The 18,567-nt window shown below is 33.3% G+C and overlaps 1 protein-coding gene across 1 annotated transcript in view; it reads left to right on the top strand.

Annotated features, from left to right (window-relative positions):
- The window catches only part of NCAM2 (neural cell adhesion molecule 2), a 446,058-nt gene extending 430,665 nt beyond the window's left edge, over nt 1-15,393 (top strand). Inside the window, exons 16-18 of the mRNA XM_088794499.1 lie at nt 280-484; nt 4,986-5,105; nt 14,813-15,393. Of these exons, the coding sequence (XP_088650625.1) occupies nt 280-484; nt 4,986-5,105; nt 14,813-14,921 (434 nt within the window). The 3' untranslated portion in view covers nt 14,922-15,393. The remainder of the gene's footprint in view (nt 1-279; nt 485-4,985; nt 5,106-14,812) is intronic.
- The last annotated feature ends 3,174 nt before the right edge of the window (nt 15,394-18,567 follow it).

The following is an 18,567-nucleotide window of genomic DNA, read 5'->3' as shown; positions in this document are numbered from 1 at the left end:
GAATCAAGAAGTATATTGGAAAGAAGAGTTACTTTTTTTTTTTCCTAAAGGAATTTTGTAAAAGTTATTTCAAATCATTACTATGTCAGTTGCTTACAAGATTGTTTGAAAACTAGAGCATAGCTCTCCACAATCATGAAATTGAAGTCTGCCAGGGACGATCCTTTTCTCCTTGTATTTTCAGTTGACTATTTCTCAGATAATATTTGTTGTTAAAAATAACTGTCTAACCTTTTCTAACGTGGGGTGTAATAAAATTATTTTCTCTCTTTTTTTAAGACACACTTTTTAATGGTCTTGGGCTTGGAGCCGTCATTGGCCTGGGAGTTGCCGCACTCTTGCTAATCCTTGTGGTAACAGATGTCAGCTGCTTCTTTATTCGACAATGTGGGTTATTAATGTGCATCACCAGGAGAATGTGTGGGAAGAAAAGTGGCTCTAGTGGCAAAAGTAAAGAACTGGAAGAAGGAAAAGCTGCATACCTGTGAGTATCAGATATCTGGGTCACATCACATTGAACAAGGGATGCACTTAGGCTTAAGTGCTGTATCTGGGGCTTTGCTTTCTAAGCAGGGTAAAGAGTGCAGTGTCAGACCATTGGACACTGCGCTGTCTGTTTTCTGATCCAAAATCTGTATGAACTTAAACATCTGATAGAGCCAAATGACTGAAAACAGACTAGTGTATTAAAAGTAAAACTTAAGATGGGATCCAAGGTAAAAATATTAGTTAATATTAAAATACTGACAGGTAGATATGTAGGTACATTAGATGGATAGATAGATAGATAGATGATAGATAGATAGATAGATAGATAGATAGATAGATAGATAGATAGATAATTATACCACTATATTTGGTTATGATTACCCCCACTATTTTTCAGTTTATATTGAATAAAAAAAGGCCTCAATAGTTATCTGAGTTGAAAATTAAGTTAAACTGATTTAAAGCATAAATTGTGCCAATTGTGTCTACAATTGTAAGTGACTGCATATAAATTTCAAGGTTGTCTATATAAAAATGTATGTGCTATGCAATACATGATTACAGATTCTGAATTTATGCCTCCAAATCTTGATCAGAAGATTACTATATACACGTATTAGAATTTGTAGTTTTCTGTGGCATCTCACTTAATTAGACAAAATAAGAATTCTAAGAAAATACGCAAAGCTGAATTTTTTTGAAAATGTCCTTGTCATGTAAAAGAGTAATTAAAAAATATTAATACTTATTTTTTTGTTTTGTCTTTAGATAAATTTGTATCTAATCTCAGACATACAATAGGCAAAAATATGAAAGCACAGGAGAATGTACACACACAGTGTGTGTGTATGTTTGTGTGTGTATATACACTTGTGTGTATATTACATTTGCAATAAAAAAATAAACATTGTTTTTTTCTTAATAAACATTCTTAAGAGTTGAGGACACATCCTTTATAGTTTTTGATTATAGTCTTTCTAATATTCTACTATTATATAGTTTTTCTTACATTTCAGTATGAAAATTTTCAAGCATCAAAAACAGAAAGAATTTTATAGCCAAGTACTTGTGTTCTATAATAAATATTTTATATTTATTTTATCACATATTTAACCATCCCTCAATCATTCACTTTTTTTTGCATTTCAAAAAAGAATCAGTACACTTAAACTGTAGACAATTCAACTTACAGATCACTACACAGTATTCAAATTTTGTTTATGCTTTCTTAGGTAAAACTTACATAGAGTGAAATACACAAAATGTTCCATGTGATGAGTTTTGCCAAATGTTTATGTCTGTGTAACTCAAGCCTTACTAAAAGTCTGAACTATAGCATAACCCTAACCAGTTCACCCACACTTACTCCCCTGGCCCCAGGCAACTACAATTCTAATTTTTTTTCCACCACAGGCAATTTTTAGCTGTTAGAGAACTTGATACAAATGGATTCCTACAATGTATACTCTCTGTGTCTGACTTTGTTCACTCAGTATAATGTTTTGGGACTCATTTATGATGCTCTGTGTATCAGTAACCCGTTCCTCTTTATTTTTGAGTTATTTCCATGTTTTTCTCTGCATACATTTACACATACATGGTCTCATACATTATTTTCTAGGCTTAGAAATATAAAGAGTCCATTCTGCATGTCTGCGTTTTTGTTTTGTTTTGTTTAATCTCCAAGTCTATTTCAATATCACTAGACAATTTGTCTATGACTATTTTCCACAGATACACTGTAGGGATATTTTGACTTCATGGGATGCTAAATTAGATAACATACATTTTTAATTCAAAAAATGAGATTCTGTTTGCAATCAAAATGCCACCTGCTTAATTGTTGGACACAGAACATAGCAAAGAACCAACAGAAATTAGGCTCTGCCTCACACTTGAATGGGATATTAATGTTTGATGTAGTAAATACAGTGGGATCAATTCACCACTCAGTATCTTCTGTGTTTTCACATTGTCTTATTCACTAAATAAACATATGACCAAACTTAGTTTTAGCTTATTTCTCTCATATTAAAAAAATATATATATTTTATTGCATAATTACACATAATTACTGTGTGCGTGTGTGTGTGTGTGTGTGTGTATAAAAGTCAAAGCTGAATTTTATACATTTTCATTCTTGCTCAACCATTGAAAACATATTATTTATGGAATAAATACTAGGTAACAAGCTGTGCTCTGAAATCTAGCAATAAAGTGATGAACAAAACAAACAAGGACTTTGTCCACATGGAACTCATTCTCTAATGCAGGAAGCCAGAAAATAAGAATTAATTAAACATGAAACTATCTAGTAGTGATAAGCACTAGGAAAAACAATAAACAGAATGATGAATTGCTGCTCGAGACTGGGACATTGAAGACTTCTTAGGGGAAGTAAAATTGAAGCTGAAGTGTTGAGTTCAAAAGAGTCAGCAATATAACAATCTGGGAAAGAATAAGCCTATGCGGGTGTAACAATTAACACAAGGGCCAGGAAGGCAGGAATAAGCTTACGATGGATATTAAAGGACAAATGAACATGAGTGGTGTGAGGCACAGAGAGAGATTGGTACAAATATTGGGTCAGAGAATTATCTAGGGACCAAAATGTTAAATCTTCTTGGGTCGCAGTTTAGACACTTTTGTTTTGTTTTCTTAATACAAAGCTACTGAAAGTTTTTTCGGTTTTTTTGTTTGTTTGTTTGTTTGTTTGTTTTTTTAAGATTAATGACTTTAGCTACTTGTGAAGAATGGATTACTGGAGGGTTGGTAAGTGTAGAGGAAAGATTTTAGAATAAAGGAGACCAGGCAGGAGGATCTTGACATACTCCGAGTGAAAAATAATGGTCTTTTGATCCAAGGGACCTGTGGTACTACTTTGTATAGATTTTGGATATAGGTGAGGTAGAGTCAATTATTATCGATGATTGGACTTTGAGATGAAAGAAATATATCAGAAAGACCTGCATGATTTTTTTCTTAACTGGAGAGATATTGGTGACAATGGGCAAAACACTAAGCTGTATTCAAGTTCTGCTGTTTATTATTATTATTTTTTTTTACTTTTTCATTTGTGTATTTATCTACCAACACCCTTTTGTTTATAAATCCTACTGACTTGAAGTAACCTTAAGACTTGGGAAGATGAAAACAAATTGTTCATTCCATGCTTTTTATCTATCATAACTTTTTATAGCACAGCTTCTCCTGCCTTAGAAAAAGTTTTCACGTCTTTTTCTAAAATTAATTGTCCAAATTTGGAAAAAAATGCAAAAATCTCAATGAGAAATAAGATAAAACTGATATATAAAACAACATATTCAATATTGTAGAATAGTTTCACTGCCCTGATATGACCCGTGCTTCAACATTACACCACTTCCTTACTCCCTCACCTGAAACCCTGGCAACCATTGATCTTTTTGCTCTCTCTATTGTTTTGCTATTTCGACAATGTCATATAGTTCGAATTACACAGTATGTACCTTTTTCAGACCGGCCTATTTTCCTTAACAATGTGTGTTTAGAGATTGTTGATGTCTTTTTGTAGCTTTGTAGGTCATTTCACTTTATTGCTTACTAAGATCCAATTGTATGGATGCATCACCGTTTGTTTATCCATTCATTCATTGAAAAAGACATCTTGGTTGATTCCAATTTGGGGCAATTGTGAATAGGGCTTCTATAAATATTCATGTGCATTTTTTTGTATGGACATAAGTTTTCAACTTATTTTGTTATATACGTAAGAGCACAATTGTGGGATAGTATGGTAAGCACGTGTTCCTGAGTAATTGAAGTCTCCACATACTTTCCATATGTGTGTGTGTGGTTTTTTGGGGGGAGGTGTATTTGTTATCTGTATTATGAGTGCATCATTCCAATTTTTGTATCTCACTTACCCTTTATTACCACCAAATGACTTCCTTGTTTTTCTTTCTTTACTTTATTTCTTGAGGGTGATACTTTGCAGTAACTTTCTACTTTTCACAATTATGATAAATTACACTTACTCTCATATTTTAGAAATCTTATAATAAAGATGACATAAACATGAAATTACAAATGAAAAATCTTTCATATATATTATAGTATTTTGTATTTAAACTATTTTCTTGAAAATATAAATATGTTAATAGTTAATAGCTACATTACAGTTAAAATAATTCATATAAATTTACAGAGACACTTAAAACAATTATTTTTTTATAAATTTTATCTTACAAATTTTGAAACACACTTTCGATGAGAAAAATAATTATAGACCAAATGAAATTTCTTCTTTCTACTTTTCCAAGTGAAAAATATGGTGAGATGAATTTAAATTTAAAAAAAAAAAAAAAAGAAGAAGAAGAAGAATTCTTAATGATATTCTTAATCTACGTTGGATTTATTTTGGAGGGAAGTGGTATCAGGGGGAAATTTAAAAATATGTCCCATAGTGCATCCATTTTTACAATATATAGGTAGGATTTTTTTCTTAATTTTTCTAGGAAAGATGGATCAAAAGAGCCAATAGTAGAGATGAGAACAGAAGATGAAAGAATTACTAATCATGAAGACGGAAGCCCAGTAAATGAGCCAAATGAAACCACACCACTAACAGAACCAGAGTATGTAGATTGAAATGCTTAACTGTTTTTTTTTGCTTATGTGTTGGTAAAGTGATAACACATTGTTATTATTTTTAGTAACTATTTACAAATGTGATCATTTGAGAAAATTTTGTCATTTGCTTTTCAATGAAACTACATGTGAATATCTAAAATCAGTTTTCTGTTGAGATATTTCACATGAAAACTGTGTGTCAATGACAGAGAAAATCAACTGTTCAAACATATATTTACAATTTTATGCAAAATGTCAAAAAGACTGATGTTACTCAGTCAGATTTTCCTACACTTTTCATACTCTTTAAAAAATTTATGCTTTGAAAATGTAATTGATTTTTACTGAAATGAAGATGTGTCAAGAAATTAGTCATCACTCTGCATATAAATATGACAGTCTGAAATAGAAATGGTGTAAAATATATACAAGACATTTTAAATGAAGAATATTTGTAAAGAACAGGAAGGAATATTGTTAAACTGTCATTTTAATGTGTATATATAAAATGGTACTTGGTCTCCATTCAAGATGTTCTATACATTTTTCTACATCCATCATAGCTCCATTAGAACCACAGTAGGTATTTTAGTTAAACCTTTAAAGATTATGAACATGTGCCTCAGTTCACATACATAAAAATAAACATGATTCAAACCAAAGGCATTATTAAGAAATAGTAATAGTAGCATTTTATATTTAGTATATTTTATAATATATGTAATATATACATGCAAAAATATATTTAATATATTTAATAAAAAATCATGACTATCACACTGTTCTTTAAATACTGCTCATCTTGTAAATCCTATTGTTTTTAAATGCAAAGACCCCTTTTTTCCTTTTTCCTTGCCAGCTAGCTTTCCCTTGCAAAAAAAAAAAACAAAGAAAAAAAAACCTTCATTTAGGCTTCTCATCCTAAACCAAATGCTGAGTGTTGTCATAGCTGAAGAAACATTTTTTTTTTTCTCCCCCAGAAATCCTCTCTTTCTGCTCTCAAGTGATAGAAATGATGAATATTTAGGGAAATACAGTGTTCTACTCTGTAGCTAGAATTTCAATATAAACCATCAGGATGTTTTCAGTGATTACATTTAGAGGTTATTACATTTTAATTTGAAGTTAACTATAGTAGAAACAGGTGGCATAAGGTGAGTTTTGTATCCTCCCCTTCAGAAATTATAAATCTCTTCAATGAAGCAAAATATTACCCTCAAAAAACAAATTCCTGTGTATTAATTAACACTTACAATTTTATATCAATGTGTATGAAAACAAGTTAAGAAAATGCCCTTACATACAAAAGAGCTATTTTTTAAAACAATCAAACAAACAGAAACAGAAACAAAAAGATGATTTAAGAGTGATGTCACAGAAATGGCGGCATGAGAGGTGCTTCTTGAAATCTCCCCTGTAAGTTACAACAAATTGAACAGCTATAATTCAACAAAGGATTCTCTGCTCATCATCCAGGGAACAACAAAGAGACCTATGCATTTTATTACTTGAAGGTGGGCAAATAGGGTGAGCAGGGAAAGATAGAGGGGGGAAGTGTGGAGATGCGGCCTGCTGGCCTTGGGGGCCCCAGGACGCGGACCAGAGATCACAACAGCACAGGAGAAGGACAAAGCCAGGCTCTCTCCCTGTGCCCTATACTCCTGCCTGAGGGATCAGCATATAAGACAGCTATGCCCAGCATTTGAGGGAGAGATCCTCTGAGAACTGCAGCTTAAGCCCTCATGGCTAGGCAAAAAAAAGAAAAGAGAAGAGAAGAGAAGAGAAGAAGAGAAGAGAAGAGAAGAGAAGAGAAGAGAAGAGAAGAGAAGAGAAGAGAAGAGAAGAGAAGAGAAGACATAGAGCCTGGACGCCTCCCCCCAATCCTCCCAGAGCTCTGCCCATCCCCGCACTCCCAGCTTAGAAGCAGACTGCAGAAAAAGTAGGAGCAGTGTCAGAAAACAAAACAGAATAGCTGCAGTCCCTGAGTACTGCAAGAAGGGTTTTACAAAAGCTAACCCACACTCCACATAAGTAAAGAGCTCGGGGGATAGGGCAGTAGTGGTGTGTGACACTCCTGGGCTGGTTGGAATCACAAAGGTAACAGCCCACCCAGCCCCCACATTTTCTGGGCTGATACCAATATGGCAACTAGAACCACTAAGACATACACATGTTTAGTATCAGGTTGTAATGGCAGCTCTGGGTTTTCAGAAGCTCAGAACTCTAGGGGCCTCCACATCTTCCCATGGAACAGGTGCCCTAAGACCCAGGTGACCTTCCAAAAGAGAAGAAGCCCACCATCCAGTGGGTGGCTGTGGTGTGCTCAACACGCATCTGTACTGGTGAGAGCAGAAACTGACTTTGTAGAAACCACAGACCATAGCACATAGCCCCACCAACCTAAAGCTGCATTGCCAGGGGTAATCTGGGTGCCTGGTAAAGTGGCACCACCTCCACAAGATGCAGTGGACAACCCAGAGAAAGCTGGTGGGCTTTAAGCCAAGACCTGCCCTGATTTTTTTTTGTTGGTGTATATATATGTGTGTGTGTGTGTGTGTGTGTGTGTGTGTGTGTATTTTTTCCTTCTTTATTTTTTCCCTTTCTCTTTTTTCTCTTCTCTTTTTTTCTTTTCCTTGCTTTTCTTTTTCATCTTTTGTGTTTCATGTTTTGTATTTTTGTTCGTATTGAGTGTTTGTTGTCTTTATGAGTGAGTGTATTTTTTTTTTTTTTTTGTAGTTGCAGGTTTGCTTTGTTCTTAAATTGCCCTGCATTAGAACCCCACCCAAGAGGCACCAGAACCAATACATCCAGAGGCCAGCTTGAGACCAAACCAGAACATTACCTGGTTTTACCAACAAGTGGCACACCCAGAGGGAATTCTCAACAGACACAAGGGGCTAAGCCTCCACTTAGGTGTCAGCACTCGCACAGCAGCTCATGCAATGTGGGCATTGCCAATCTTCATAGCTATTCAACCCGGGAGTCAGTCCCACCTACTGATAAGCCAAAAGCAATCAAGGCTCAATTACAATAGGAGAAAACACAACACAAGGGACACCTCTGGAACACATGCACAGGAGATTAGGGAGACTGAGCAATTCGACTACAAAGATCACATACTACATAAGGTCACCCAGCAAAGACTGAGATACATACGTGATCTATCTAATACACAGAAAGAAACACAGAGCAATAGCCAGAATGAGGAAAAAAGAAACATTTCCCATATAAAAGAACAGAAGAAAACTCCAGAATAGGAACTAAATGAAACGGAGGCAATCAACCTACCACATTCAGAGTTTAGAATACTAATTATAAGAATGCTTAAGGGGTCGGCCAGATGGCTCAGTTGGTTAGAGCGCGAACTCTCAACAATAAGGTTGCCACTTCAATTGCTGCATGGGATGGTGGGCTGCACCCTCTATAACTAAGATTGAAAACGGCAACTGGACTTGGAGTTGAGCTGTGCCCTCCACAACTAGACTGAAGGACAATGACTTGGAGCTGATGAGAAACACACTGTTCCCCAATGTTCCCCAATAAAAATTTAATAAATGAAAGAATGCTTAAGGAACTTAGTGAGAATGTCAACAAATATATAGCAAGCGTAAAGGAGGATATTGAAACCATGAAAAATAACCAGTCAGAAAAATAACTGAAGTGAAGAATAACTAGAAGGAATCACCAGCAGATTAGATGAAACAGAGGATCGAATCAGCAATTTAAAAGATAAAGTAGTAGAACACACTCAATTGGAACAACAAAAAGAAAAACGGATATAAAAAACAATGAAAATAGTTTAAGAGACCTGTGGGACAACATCAAGCACAACAACATTCACATCATAGGGTTACCAGAAGGGGAAGAGAGGGAAAAGGGATCGAGAACATATTTCAAGAAATAATGACAGAAAACTTCCCTAACCTTGGGGAAGGAAAATGACATATAAGCCCAGAGAGTTCCAAACAAGATCGACTCAAACAGATCCACACCAAGACATATCATAGTTAAAACAGCTATAAGAGAAAGACAGGGAGCTCCTTACAAGAGAGTTCCCAAAAGACTACTATCAGCTGACTTTTCTACAGAAAATTTGCCGGCGACAAGGGAGTGGCAGGAAGTATTCAAAGTGATGAAAAATGAAGGCCTCTAACCAAGATTGCTCTACCTCGCAAGGCCATCATATAAAATTGGAGAGATAAAGAGCTTCCCAGAAAATAATAAAATAAAGAAATTCATTAGCACCAACCTAGTGTTGCAGGAAATGTTTAAAGGGCTTCTTTAAGCAGAAGAAAGGTAAAAGCAAACTAACGAAGAGAAGAAATACAAATAATAAAATGGAAATAACTATATACCCATCAATAATTACTTTAAATGTAAATAGATTAAATGCTCCAATCAAAAGACATAAGATAGTTGAGTGGATAAGAAAACAAGACTGATGCATATGTTGTTTATAAGAGAACCACCTCAGATCAAAAGACACACATGGACTGAAAGTAAAGGGAGGATGATATTTCACACAAATGCAAATGAGAAAAAAGCTTGGGTAGCAATACTTATATAAGGCAAAAAGGACTTTAAAATTAAGACTATAATAAAAGGAAGACAAAGAAGAGCACTACATAATAATAAAGGGATTGATCCAACAAGAGGACATAAATCTAGTAAATATCTATGCATGCAACATAGTAGCACCTGAATTTATAAAACAGATTTTGCCTGACATAAAGACAGAGATCAACAGTAACACAATCATAGTAGGGGACTTCAAAACACCAATGAAACCAATGGACAGATCCTCCAGACAAAAAATCAATAAAGGAACAGTGGCCTTAAATGACACATTAGATCAGTTGGATTTAATCGATATTGTTAGAGCATTTCACCCCAAAGAAGCAGCATATACATTCTCTCAAGTGCACATAGAATATTTTCCAAGATAGACCACACACTGGGCTACAAAACAAGTCTCAATGTATTTAAGAAGATTGAAATCATATCAAGCATCTTCTCTGACCACAGTGCTATGAAACTAGAAATCAATTACTAGAAAACCAGAAAACACACATGTCACGTCCAGCGCAACACAGGCAGTGAGCAAACAAGAAGCGGTGGTGAAGGGTTAAGAAAGTAAGAAACCGAAATCAAGAAAGTTATGAAACACGGGCCAAGGGTCTCACAGCCTCAAAGGACTGAGAGCCCCGAATAGGGACACCTTGTGGCTTTCATTGATGCATACACAAGAAAGCAACATTGTTTTCTCCAAGGTCTGTGAATTTCACACATTATACTAAGAAACTGATTTGAACTAATTACCCATGTCTGCAAGCAGCTGAACCATCAATTTCAGGATGTACCTCCTCAAGAGACAAAACCTTTATGCTGAAACTTACTGAAATGGATAGATGGAGAACTGATGTTATTACACCATTGAATCTCTTCCCAAGCAGGTTGTGGTAAGGAATGCAGCCACAAAGGTAGAAGCTCTCCTTAACCGGGGAAAGGTGGGGGTCTATGCCCACCTCTATCAACCCCATGAGTTCTCCTGCTGGTCACCACTCAACTGTGCCTGGCTTGAGTTGCCCCCCTTGAGGAATCTTACTCGTCATTGGCTAACCAGTCATCCTCCGGGGCCAAACAGGGAGACATAAGCACAAAGTTAACACAAAAAGACGTTAGCACAAAGGTGAATCAAAGTCCCTGAAAGGATTAGTCTCACAGACTCTCCTTTTTTAGGGGTAGGTACAAGGGGACATACAGGTAGGCTGCTGTGTGACAACGCACACAAGCACATGGATCCTGAATAAAATGTTAATAAATAATGAATTAGGTCATAAATGAGATCAAGGAAGAAATCAAAAGATACTTTGAAACAAATGAAAATGAAACACAGTGACTCAAAATCTATTGGATGCAGCTAAAGCAGTCCTAAGAGGAGAATTCATAGCAATGCACACCTACCTAAAGAAACAAGAAAAATCTCAACAGCTTATATTTACACCTAAGGAAATTGGAAAAAGAACAGCAAAATAAGCCCAAAGGGAGTACAAGGAAGAATATAATAAAGATCAGAGTGGAAATAAACAAAATAGAGACCAAAACAACAAACGAAAGATCAATGAAACCAAGACCTATTTTTTTGAGAAAATAAACAAAATCGACAAACGTTTAGCCAGACTCATCAAAACAAAACAAAACAAACAAAAAAAACACACAACAGAGAGAGAGACCCAAATTAATAAAATTAGAAATGAAAGAGGAGAAGTGAAAACAGACATGGCTGAATCCAAAAAAAAAAAAAAAAAAAAAAGAAAGAAAGAAAAGAAAAGAAAATAGTATGAGCAACTATCCACCAACAAATTAGACTATCTGGAAGAAATGGAAAAATTTCTAGAAGCATACATCTTTCAAGGCTGAATCCAGATGAAACACAAAATCTGAGCATACTGATTACTAACAACAAAATTGAATCAGCAATCAACAAGCTCCCAACAAACAAAAATCCTGGACCAGATGGCTTCACAGGTGAATTTTGCCAAACATTCAAAAAACCATTATCACCTATTCTCGTCAAAGTATTCCAAAAAATTGAGAAGGAGGGAAGACTCCCAAGCTCATTTTACAAGGCCACCATCACCCTGATCCCCAAAACAGCAAAATACATTACAAAAAAATATAACTATAGGCTGTTGTCCCTAATGAACATTGATGCAAAAATTCTCAGCAAAATATTAGCAAACCAAATTCACCAATACATTGAAAAGATCATATACCATGATCAAGTGGGATTCATTCCTGGTATGCAAGTTTGATTCAATATCCAGAAATCAATTAACGTGATACACCCCTTAACAAAATGAAAAATAAAAATTATATGGTCATGTCAATAGATACAGTAAAAGCATTTGACAAAATCCAGCATCCATTTATGATAAAAACTCTTAACAAAGTGGGAATAGAGGGATCACATCTCAACATAATAAAAGCCATGATGATAAAAGCACAGCTAACATCATACTCAATGGGGAAAAGCTGAAAGTATTCCCCTTAAGATCAGGAAGAAGACAAGGTTGTCCACTTTCATAACTTTTATTCAACATAGTTCTGGAAGTTCTAGCCACAGCAATCAGACAAGAAAAAAGAAAGAAAAGGCATTCAAATTGGAAAGGATGAAGTAAAATTGTCATTATTTGCAGATGATATGATACTATATACAGAAAATACCAAAGATTCCACCAAAAAAAAAAAAAAAAAAAAGAAATTTGAACTGACACATGAATTTAGTAAAGTATCAGGATACAAAATTAATATTCAGAAATCTGTTATATTTTTATACACCAATAACAAGCTATCAGAAAGAGAAATGAAGAAAACAATCCCATTTACAATTGCTTCAAAAACAATACAATACTTAGGAATACATTTAACCAAAGGAAGTAAAAGACCTGTACTCAGAAAGTTATAAGACATGGAGAGAGAAATTAAAGAAGATACAGATAAATGAAAACATATACCATGCTTATGGGTAGTAAGAATTAATATAGTTGTCAATACTACCTAAGGTAATATATAGATTTAATGCAATCCCTATCAAATTACCAATTACCAATTTGACAGAACTAGAACATATAATCCTAAAATTTATATGGAACTGTTCCATATAAATTCCAAAATTTATATGCTCAACTTTCCTAATCAGAGAAATGCAAAAAATTTATATGAAACTGTAAAAGATCCTGAATAGCCCTGACAATCTTGAGAAGTAAGAACAAAGTGGAAGGTATCATGCTACCTGACATGAAATCATTCTACAAGGCTACAGTAATCAAAAACAGCATGGTATTGGCATAAAAGCAGACACATAGGTCAATGGTACAGAATAGAGATCCCAGAAATAAATTCATGCCTATATGGTGATTTACTCTATGACAATGGAAACAAGAATTTACACTGGGTTAAAGATAGTCTATTTAATATATAATGCTCGGAGAACTAGAAAGACACTGCAAAAAAAATGAAGCTGGACCACCTTCTTATGCCATATACAAGAATAAATTCAAAATGGATTAAAGATTTAAATGTGAGACCCAAAAACATAAAACTCTTAGAAAAAAATATAGGACGTAAATTTACAGACTTACCCTTAGTAATATTTTTACAATATATCCCCTCAGGCAATGGAAGCAAAAGAAAAAATAATCATGTGGGATTACATCAAACTAAAAAGTTTTTCACAGCAAAGGAAACTATCAATAATATAAAAAAAAGGCATCCTACTGAATGGGAGAAGATATTTGCCAATGATACATATGATAAGGGGTTAATATCCAAAATTTATTAAAAAAACTAATACAACTCAACACCAAAAAACAAACAAGCCATTTAAAAAATGGGCAGAGGACATAAAGAAACATTTCTGTGAAGAGGTCATACAGATGGTCAACAAACATATGAAAAAATGCTCAACGTTCCTAATCAGAGAAATACAAACCACAATGAGATACCACCTCACCCTGGTCAGAATGCCTATCATCAATAGTGCATGCACTATTAATAATACATATAAAAGAGCCTGCCTTCCACAGTACAAAGTAGATGCTACTTAATTCCCAGAAATCAATGTTACTAGTTTTTGCCTATGAATTACTTTTGATTGGTTAGTTTTCACATGATAGCTTTATCCTCAGAATAAAATGGATTACCCACTCATTGCAATATATATATATATATATATATATATATATATATATATATATATATATATATATATATATATTACTAATAAATCCCAGAGGAACTAGGATGTTAGATTTCACTTTCCCATAAAATAGTGAATTTAAAGTCGCAGTGGTGAATAGGAATTCTATTTGTAGCATTTTTTTTTTTTTTTTTTATGTGGAAAACATATTCTGTCAAGGGAAGAAAACTTTCCCCAAAAGCCATGTACACATGATGTAATAGTAAACCACTGAATTTAAGAACACTAGAAAAAACATAGAAATATTGATTCACTGTCATCATAGTAAGATTTGTGAAACAGTCTTAAAATTAAGAAATAAAGGTCTTAATTGCTTCATAGGTTACAACTGGAAGCAGCTCTAAAAAGTTCTCACAAGTGATACAAAAGTAACAAGAAAATAATATATAAGAAGAAAAGAGAAAAATTTAAAAATACAGTAAATATAAAAAAGTAAGAAATTCCTGAAAAATATTTATTTGCATTAAGTTACAAAGCATATTGCTAATTCACCTAGCTTCTGAAGTTATTGTGACAGAATATGGTACTATTGATTGTTTCTATTTGAAAAACTTAAGGACTAGTAAATCATCTAGTTGACATATTAAAAATGTTTTGTCTTTTTTACATTCCAAAACAATTATATTTTTAATATCATCAACCGATTATCAGATTTAAGCCACCCTATAATGAATGATTCCGTGCTTCTAAATTTACATATATATTATTTCATTCATCATTCTGCATTATATCAAATTTTTACAGTAGACAACGTTAATTGTTTTATTAACTTTTAGATGATTTTTCTGTCAATATGATATTACTTTCACAAATTGGATTTTTTTAACCCTAATAACAAAACCCTTAACATTGTAACATATTTGCTTCTACAAAACACTAACTTAAATGTTAAGGGATTCCACTTAACATGACGTAGCAAATGAAGTTTCTTATTTTTATCTTTCCATCCAGAAAATTGCCTTTAAAAGAAGAGAATGGGAAAGAAGTCTTAAATCCGGAAACTATGGAAATTAAGGTTTCTAATGACATCCAATCAAAGGAAGATGACAGCAAAGCATAACACCAAGATTACAGAGGCTTGAAAAATGCTACAAAGAGCATTTGGATCGCAGTGACCCTACGACCAAAACTATTCCATTGACCTTAATTTCTTGGGAAACTTCTAGCTTGGAATAGCTTGTACACATATACATACGATCAAACACTCCTACCCATGGTCCATTTCCTTTTGTTGTTGTTGTTGTTGTTGCTGTTGTTTATTTTGTTGAGAATTTCAATATAGAGACCTGACTGGCACTGATACTTGGGTATCAATATGACTCTCTGATTGAAGTACTGCAACTTATTATATAGCTAAAGTGCTCTACTTCTAAAGAACTATATTTCCTACCACAACCTCTCCAACAAATAGGGGTTTAAGAAAACAACAAAGCAAAGCAAAATCTTTGCAAGATAAATGTATAAGAAAGCCCTGCATGTTTTTTTTTTGTTTGTTTTTTTAAAATCGTATCTTGGGCAAATAGATTAGTAAAGTTGACTTCAGTTTAAGATGAAAACACTTAATAAGTGTTACACTTTATCAGGAGAATTTCAGGGAACCCAAGCTTGAAAGAGCCAGCTATCTTTAGCAAATATTAAAAATGGAGAGAAACTTTGGCAAACTCTTTTTAAGTTATAATCACAGTCTATTTGAACATGGATTTTTGATAGACTGAAGTGCCAGATCAAAATTGTCACCCACTTGAATGATTATTAGTTGTGTGTAAATTAGATTAGAAAGATACCATAAATCTCTATCGCTTTATATATGCCATATTCACTCACAATGGATTACACACACACACACACACACACACACACACACACACACACACCAATGTATTGAAAGTGAAAGTAATATTGATTTCTGCCCTCAGCTTCAAATAAAGTAAATTGAAATGGGAACAATATCATTGTCGTCTTGATATATTTAAAAATATGTGATTATCTTTTACTTTTAAATAATTTTATCAAAAAACAGGTCTTGAGTGTCCAAATACTTCAAACCATATTTTCAGGTACATTTTTTCCCATTGTCTTCAATAATCTCTCTTTAAGAATTCATTTTTCAGGTGTTACCGGTTAAGCATTAAATGTAATTGGTGAATAGAAATTAAAATTCTTAGTTTAGTTACATTAAGGAGAAATCAATATTTAAACATGCCATAAAAGTCTCAGTGATAAACTACTGAATGGAATCACCACTATCTGTTTTTATTTTGGATGTTGTAGCTAGAAGTCATTTTAAGATTTTGATAAACAACTTTGGTGAAGAAATTCCTTAACTATTCAACACAAACTTTCTAATATTATTCATTAGGGCCTATACCCGAATAAAATACTTATTAACTTCCAAGCTATGCAAGCTCCCAGAGGTAAAAGACTGAAACATGATTTTCACTTATATGTAAGGTAAAATAAAATGTATTTATGATAATAAATATACATACCAATTGGGAGCAGGTTTTAGATTATTCCTTACCCTAGAGAGCCAAATGTTTCATCAGGCCCCATCACATGCATAACCTTTAGTGTTTCAGGTGGTATTAAGCTCAAATATTGAGGGATGCATTCCAATAAAACATTGGAGGGAAGTTTTAACAGTGCAGAGTGACCTGCTTTTAGGGTGTCTCTCTATAGAGATAATTTGATGAACATTAAATGTAATATCAATGCCACTTATGAACACTTTTATGTACAAAATGCTGAAACTAGCCGACAAGGAGATTTGACAAAATAGGGGTCATCAGCAAGACCAAACGTGTATCCATCTGCATGTTCAGGCACTAAATCTCCAATGTCATTGCCAGAATTTACAGGTTTATATGCAGGAGTCTCCCCTTGCTAGTTAGTCTTCCTGGCATATTCTGAAGAAAAATAAAAGAATTTCCGTGCCTACCTAAGAATTTTAGTAGGAATTATCCAAGTGGTCTTTTGGATGGATTTGTTGCTGTGTAAGCTATGTTTGATCTCATCTGTTGGCTTTACTTTACTGTTGTTTTTTTCCCCATTCTTTTTATATCAATGTACTAAAACTAGTCAAAATACTTGAATTTGTTTGTGCAAAGTAAATGGGCTTAGTAAAGAGTCTATGAAGCAATAGCCATGAATGCTAATTTTCCTTGGTTAGGGTTACCTGGATTTAAACTAATTATGGTGGAAGAATTAGTAAAATTCAGCAATTTCGCATGTTTACCATTGTTACATTCATGCTATACTTCAAGAGTAGAGAAATCATAATAAAGAACAAATATTTTTGTGTTTTCTCAGTTCGAAAGTTTTATTTCTCTCTTTTTTTAGGACTTTCCATGTAAAGCAGTATATATATATATATATATATATATATATATATATATATATATACTGAAAAAAATATATATATATAATATGCTGTTGAATTTCTTGCCACTAATGTGGAGCAATGATCTGAAGTTAATAGGTAATCTGGAACTAATTGTAGACAGACTGTTTCAAGTGAACTGTTTCAGTTGTCTGAGTGGTCCTTATCTCTTGTCCTTGACATGTATGCCACACTGGAACAACGCAATACTGTGATAAACTTTTCCGTTTTAACACTTTTATGGAATGCTCCAAATTACTCTATTTGTAAAAGTTTCCGTATAAGAGATGGATTTTAGTAAATTGAAAATATGAATAGAACTGAAATAATCTGTTTCTTATTTTGCATTCTTATTCTAGACTAAACGTACCCATATAACTGTATAGATGTTATTTTTACTGTCTGAAAGTACTCTTAAGTGTTAATACAAAATGTCAAAGCATTGACGGAATTTAAGTGCTGTTAAATAATCAGAACCTATGCTTAAAAAAAGAATCAAAGACATCACTAAAAATATTGGTATTTCATGATAGGGTATGTTCAATAAGGCAATGACAATCTACATGCAACAACATATAAGTGGAAACAGTAATATTACCATGTTAGCATATATTTTGCTTTTAGAACTGGCACAAATTAATGTGTAAACATATTTTACAATGATTTGCAAAGAACTTTAATTCAGAACTGTGATTTCTAAAGATTTACTTATTATTTTTTTGAGTCAACATATTACCATTCTATACTAATGTCTAACATTAATGTAATGCTTCACAAGTTTCCCTTTATTTTTAATATTACCACATGCATAAGAATTTTTCAAAGACTATTTCATCCAGGAAAGTTTACATGAAATCTTAGTCTTTGATTTAAGCATTTATATAAATAGAAGGATTTTATTAATGAGATTATTTATTTGAGTGCCAATAATTAATTATAATTTTATAATCATACCTTTATTTTATGCTTCTTATTTTAAATAATTAAGATGTATTTGTGCCTTTAGATTAGCATGACAGTCTGCTTTTTAAAAGAAAAAAACACACAACTGCAATCTTTATTGATAGATTTTGCTCCTATCGGTGACACTTGAATGATAGTGTCATAATTTTATTCAGTGAATAAGCTCAGTTCAAACTACTTTACCTTGTATACAAAATCTAAATATAACAAATGATACTGTGTAATTTATTTCCACTTATGACCAAACAATTATTTAGATGCACACAGAAAATATAATTAATTTCTTCTGTATTATTTCTGAACAATAAACACATCCTAGATATTGTTGAAAGTGAGTTTTTCCAGTTCTAAGAGAAAGCAGCAG

This window comes from Rhinolophus sinicus, chromosome 17 (genome assembly GCF_057876585.1).
Source record: "Rhinolophus sinicus isolate RSI-liver-muscle chromosome 17, RSI-T2T, whole genome shotgun sequence".
Taxonomy (NCBI): Eukaryota; Metazoa; Chordata; class Mammalia; order Chiroptera; family Rhinolophidae; genus Rhinolophus; species Rhinolophus sinicus.
This window is presented reverse-complemented; position numbering and strand designations above follow the sequence as displayed.